The sequence below is a fragment of the Pelodiscus sinensis genome, chromosome 17, assembly GCF_049634645.1.
Source record: "Pelodiscus sinensis isolate JC-2024 chromosome 17, ASM4963464v1, whole genome shotgun sequence".
NCBI lineage: Eukaryota > Metazoa > Chordata > Testudines > Trionychidae > Pelodiscus > Pelodiscus sinensis.
This window is the reverse complement of record NC_134727.1, coordinates 920390-926797: the sequence shown is the minus strand read 5'-3', so window position 1 is coordinate 926797 and position 6408 is coordinate 920390. Positions and strand designations below refer to the sequence as shown.

Genomic DNA, 6408 nt, shown 5'->3' with positions numbered 1-6408 from the left:
CGTCTGTGTGCCCCACAAACCCACGTGTCACTCGCCGGGAGCCGATAGAACGTGCCCCGCGTTCCATCATTTGCATGCACCGCGCCAGGGCAATGACCTGCACCCCTATTCTCCCACCCCCATTCCCCAGCCCAGCCTGCACCCCCATTCCCCCACCTGCACCCCCATTCTCGCACCCCCATTCCCCAGCCCAGCCTGCACCCCCATTCTCCCACCCCCATTCCCCAGCCCAACCTGCACCCCCATTCCTCCCACCCCCATTCCCCCAGCCCAACCTGCACCCCCATTCCCCCACCTGCACCCCCATTCCCCCCACCCCCATTCCCCAGCCCAGCCTGCACCCCCATTCTCCCACCCCCATTCCCCAGCCCAACCTGCACCCCCATTCTCCCACCCCCATTCCCCAGCCCAGCCTGCACCCCCATTCCCCCACCTGCACCCCCATTCCTCCCACCCCCATTCCCCAGCCCAGCCTGCACCCCCATTCTCCCACCCCCATTCCCCCAGCCCAACCTGCACCCCCATTCCTCCCACCCCCATTCCCCCAGCCCAACCTGCACCCCATTCCCCCACCCCCATTCCCAGCCCAGCCTGCACCCCCATTCTCCCACCCCCATTCCCCAGCCCAACCTGCACCCCCATTCTCCCACCCCCATTCCCCAGCCCAACCTGCACCCCCATTCCCCCACCCCCATTCCCCAGCCCAACCTGCACCCCCATTCTCCCACTGCCATTCCCCAGCCCAGCCTGCACCCCCATTCCCTCCCCACCATTCTACCAGCCCAACCTGCACCCCCATTCCCCCACCCCCATTCGCCCAGCCCAACCTGCACCCCCATTCTCCTCCTGCCATTCCCCAGCCCAGCCTGCACCCCATTCTCCCACTGCCATTCCCCAGCCCAGCCTGCACCCCCATTCCCTCCCCACCATTCTACCAGCCCAACCTGCACCCCCATTTCCCCACCCCCATTCTCCCCAGCCCAACCTGCACCCCCATTTCCCTAGCCCAATCTGCACCCCCTTTCCCCACCTCCATTCCCCCACCCCATTTCTCCAATCCAACCTGTACCCCCATTTCTCCAACCCAACCTGCACCCCCAGCCCCATTCCCCAGCCCATCCCCCATTCCCCCAGCCCTTCTCAACCTGCACCCCCATTTCCGCCAGCCCATTCACTTCAGTCCAACCTGCACCCCTATTCACCCCACCCCAGCCCCTTTTCCCCAACCCAACCTGCACCCCCATTCACCCCACCCCATTTCCCCCAGCCCAACCTGCACCCCCATTCACCCACCCCATTCTTCCCAGCCCAATCTGCACCCCCATTCCCCCCACCCCCATTCTCCCAACCCAACCTGTAGCCCCATTCCCCCAGCCCAACCTACATCCCCATTTCCTGCACCCCCAGTCCATTCCCATCTCAGCCCAACCTGCACCCTCATTCCCCCATCTCAGCCCAACCTGAACCCCCATTTCCCCCATCTCAGCCAAACCTGTGCCCCCATTTTCCTCTCTCCAGCCCAACCTGCCCCCCATTTCCCCACCCCCCCAGTCCATTCATCACCCCATGCCCAGCCTGCACCTGCATTTCTCCCACCCTAGCCCAACCTGTATTCCCATTCCCCCCACCTCCATTCCCCCCATCTCCAGCCCAGCCTGCACCCCCATTCCCCCACCTCCAGCCCAACCTACACCCAAGCCCAGCCTGCACCCTCATTTCCTTCAGCCCTACCTGCACCTCCATTACCCCCACTCCAGCCCAACCTGCACCTCCATTCCTCCACCCCCACCCCTCAGTACATTCAATATCCCCAGCCAACCTGCACCTCCATTCCTCCACCCCCACCCCCCAGTACATTCAATATCCCCAGCCAACCTACACCCCCTTTCCTCCCCACTCCCTAGTCCATTCAACACCCCCAGGACAACCTACACTCCCATCAGTGCCCTCTCCCACCCCCAGCCATATTCTTATCCTTGGGGCATCTCAGTTTCCTTCTCCACAACACCAAAACCAAACCTGCACCCTTAGCTAATCCCTCCATTCATGGGGTCCATCAGTTCCCCCTTTTTCCTCCCTACAATACCCCCTAGTTCACCCCGACCTGCACCCTATCCCTGGTCATGGGATCTCTCAGCCCTGTTTCCTTCCTTCTCAATCTGCACACCCCTATCTCGCTATTTCCGCGACCTTTCCGCCTCCCTTATTCCTTCCTTCCTTTGCATCATCAAGTTGTACTCCTACCCCCTGCTTCCCAACACCATCATCCTGTCATATCCTTCCTGCCATCCTGCCATCGAGCCATTGATCACTACCCGCTGGGCCCGGTCTTCTAGCCAGCTTTCTATCCATCTTACCGTCCATTTATCCAATCCGCATTCCCTTAACTTGCTGGCAAGAATATTGTGGGAGACCGTATCAAAAGCCTTGCTAAAGTCAAGGTATATCACATCCACTGACTTCCCCATGTCCACAGAGCCAGTTACCTCATCATAGAAGCTAATCAGATTGGGAAGGCACAACTTTCCCTTTGTGAATCCATGCTGACTATTCCTAATCACTTTTCGCTCTTCCCCAAAATGGATTCCTTAAGGATCCTTTTCATGATTTTTCCAGGAACCGAGGTAAGACTGACCGGCCTATAGTTCCCTGAATCGTCCTTCTTCACTTTTTTGAAGATGGGCACTACATTTGCCTTTTTCCAATCATCTGGGATTTCTCCCGATCTCCACGACTTTTCAAAGATTGGGGCCAAAGTCTCCTCAATGACATTTGCCAACTCCCTCAGTACCCTCGGATGCATTAAGTCCGGACCCATGGATTTGTGTACGTTTAGCTTTTCTAAATAGTTCCTAAATGTTAATGTACTTTAACAAATTGCTATGACGTTTTGAGCCTTTGACTAGCTGATTTTCAAATTCCTTTTTGGTCTTCCTAATTTTTTTTATTATTATTATTTCACTTGACAGAGTTTATGATCGTTTATATTTTCTTATTAGGAATTAACTTCCACTTTTTAAAAGACACCTTTTGCTAATCACTGCTTCTATTGCTTTGTTATTCAGCCATGGTGGCACATTTTTGGTTCTCTTACTACATTTTTTTTTAATTTGGGGGCATACATTTAAGTTAAGCTTCTATTACAGTGTTTTTTAAAAGTTTCCTTACAGCTTCTCATGACTGCACAGTACCTTTTGATTTCTGTTTAACAACTTTTTCATTTTTGTCTAGTACCGCTTTCTGAAATTACGTACTATCATAATGGGCTGCTGTGGTGTATTCCTACTTGTCAGCCGACGGTCAGGGCAGTGAGTCCCTTATGACTGGCTGAAGTTCTTTTAAATTGTGCTTGGTTCTGTTACAGCAACTGAAGGAGTCAGGTTAAAGCTTAAACAGTTACTATTTTATTGTTACAGGGTAAACTTAGTTGTTAAATGCTACTGCTGTGTTACAGATAACACAGCCACTACAGAGGACAGGACAGAAATTACACTAAGAAGTCACTTACAGGTACCATGAAACCCTTTTGGTTCTCTGAGCTCTTATTAAATGCATGCAAAATAGACACCTAGCAGGTATATATTCTCACCCCTGCGTTCCAGACTTGGCGTGGCCAGTGTCTTTCTCTCAATCCCTCGGGAAGAAGTAGGGCGAGGTTGGGCGTCCCACAGACCTCGGGAGACAATCAATACCTGCCAGCAGGTATAGATGATTGGAGCTCAAATGGGGTGGGCTGCTGAACCTCTTTTATACCCCTTGGGTCATGTAGGCTTCTTCCTGGTCTCAAGTGGCCAATTAGGAAAAATGGCTTTGAATGCCAAGTTTCCCACGAAGGGTGCAAAGCATAATTTACAACTGGGAAAATGCAGACAATGGGCACCTCTGGTATGTGATGGGCGAAGATTCCTCTCCTGGGACAGTGCAGGCGTGTCAATTACTGGTACTAGCCATCAGGACGGCGGGAGGCCCCGGGTCGTCAGCTAGCCCATTTACTGTCTGGTTTCTGTTTATGGTAGAGTCAGGGACAGGCAGCACACCTGCATTCCCAGGGCATCAAAGGCTGACTGCCTTTCTCTTGCTCTCTGGGGGGGGGGAACAAGATGGGGTTCGTGGAAAAACAAGATGGGGTTTGTGTCTGGCTACACTATTACAGAACTGTTCAATTTAATCATGTTATCATCACTAATATTAAGTGGTTCAGCTATATTCCCCTCTTGGACCAGCTCATATGCTCCAGATAGGAATAAATCAAGAACTGCCTCTCCTCTTGTGGGTTCCAGTACTAGTTGCTCCAAAAAGTAATCATTTAAGACAGTGGTCACCAACCACTGGATCCGGATCTACTGGTAGATCTTGGAGCCTCTGACAGGTTATCCTGACTGGTTTGACTGGGAGGTTATCAAGTACCTGCACTTCAGTTGCCCCTCCCCACATTGCCCTGCTGTTCCTGCCCAGACCCACCCCTGGGAACCTTCTGCTTGTTGTGCAGAGTGGGGGAGACAGAGGCAGGGGGGCATTGATGCCACTCTGTCTCCCTCCCCTGTACCCCATCTTCACAGAGTGAGGAGGATGTGGCCTTAGCGATGGGATGGAGCAGGGCCTAGGACAGTGGTCACCAACCAGTAGATCGGGATTTACTGGTAGATCTTGGAGCCTCTGACAGGTGATCTTGACTGGTTTGGCCACGAGCCTATCAAGTATGGGCACTTCAGCTGCCCTTCCCCCTACTGTTGTGCACCTCCTGCCCTTTGCTTTGGAGCTGCCTCTGCCCACACCTAGGAGCCTCCTGCTTGCTGTGCAGGGCAGGGGAAGGGGAAGAGGACTGCTGGTGCCCCCTCTCCCACCCTGTATCCTATCTCCACAGAGCAGAGAGGGGGCATAATAGGATTTAGGATGGAATTTGCTGGCTGCTTTTGGGAGTGGTGCAGGGCTAGGGCGAGCCTGCCTTAGGCCCACAGTAGGAGCTACCTGAAGTAAGCAGTGCCCAGTAGGATCCCACATCCTGAAACCCTACCCAGTCATGAACCTCTTCCTGTACTCCAGGTCTCTGTCCTAGCCCCAAGCACTCCTGCATCCAAACATCCTCCCAGAGCCTGAACTTAGAACCCCCTCTGACACCTCAACTGTCTGCCCCAAGCTCAACTCTGAGCCCCTCTCACACTCAAAATCCCTTAATCCAAGACCAGAGCCTGCACCCCAACCCTCTGCCCCTGCCTGGTGAAAGTGAGGGAGGAGGCGGAGGGATGGAGTAAGCAGGGGCGGGGTCTCAGAGAAGGGTCACAAAAGAGGCAGGGCAAACATATTTGGGTTTGAGGTAGATCTTGAATTGCACTTAAATTCAAAAAGTGATCTCCTGCTTAAAAAGGTTGGAGACCCCTGGCCTAGGAGTAGGGTTGCCAGATGGTTTCACAAAAAATACCGAACACCTCCCCCCGCCCCCGCCAAAAAAAAACCACCAGGAAAAAATTCTGTTGAGAAAAAAATGGGCGCTGCACCTTTACATGGTCCTGCGATTCTCACTCCCCTGCCCTCGCCAGAAGCAGCAGGGGAAAATTGTCTCCTCCGGGCTTCCGTCCGAAGGAAACAGGAAATACTGGACATTTCACGTCCCGTATTTTCTGTTTTTTTTACCGGACGAGGGATCTGAATAACCGGCAGTCCGGGCAAAACCCAGATACCTGGCAACCCTACCTCAGAGAAGGGGTGGGGCAGGAGTATTTGGGTTTGAGTTAGATCCTGGACAGACTTAAATTCAGAAAGTGTTCTTGTGCTTAAAAAGGTTGGAAACCACTGGTTTAAGGTGTCAAGAAACTTTGTCTTTGCATCTTGTCCTGACATGTACCCAGTCAATATCAGATAGCTGAAATCCTCCATTATTATTGATTTTTAAAAAAATTGTATAGCCTCTCTAATCTTCCTGAGCATTTCACAGGCACTATCAACCTCCGGGGCAGGTAGTCAGTAATATATTCCTACTGCTCTATTAATATTATTAGCGCATGGAATTAGATTCTAGGGTATAAGTTAGTTCATTTAAGATTTTTACTTCATTTGATTCTATGCTTTCTTTCATCTACAGGGTCACTTCCCCACCTGCATGATCTGTTCGGTCCTTACAATATATTTTGTACCCTGGTATTAATGTGTTCCACTGATTATCTTCATTCTACAATCTTCTGTGATGCCTATTATAGCATTATCTTTATTCAATATGAGGCACTCTAGTTTACACATATTATTTAGAATTCTAGCATTTGTATATAAGCACTTTAAAATTGTCATTTTTTTAGTTGTCTGCCATTACATGATGTAATTAAATGGACATCTTTTTCATGGGACTGTTTCTCATCAGATCCTACTTATATTTTATCATCAGACATCATGTCTCCTTACTCGGACACAGAGAAT

The 6408-nt window shown here is 51.5% G+C and overlaps 1 protein-coding gene across 1 annotated transcript in view; it reads right to left on the bottom strand.

The window, feature by feature from the left end:
- ARAP3 (ArfGAP with RhoGAP domain, ankyrin repeat and PH domain 3) overlaps nt 1–2297 on the bottom strand; it is a 26656-nt gene extending 24359 nt beyond the window's left edge. Inside the window, 1 exon segment of the mRNA XM_075900723.1 lies at nt 2245–2297. Coding sequence (XP_075756838.1) covers nt 2245–2297 — 53 coding nt within the window.
- Between the last annotated feature and the right edge of the window lie 4111 nt (nt 2298–6408).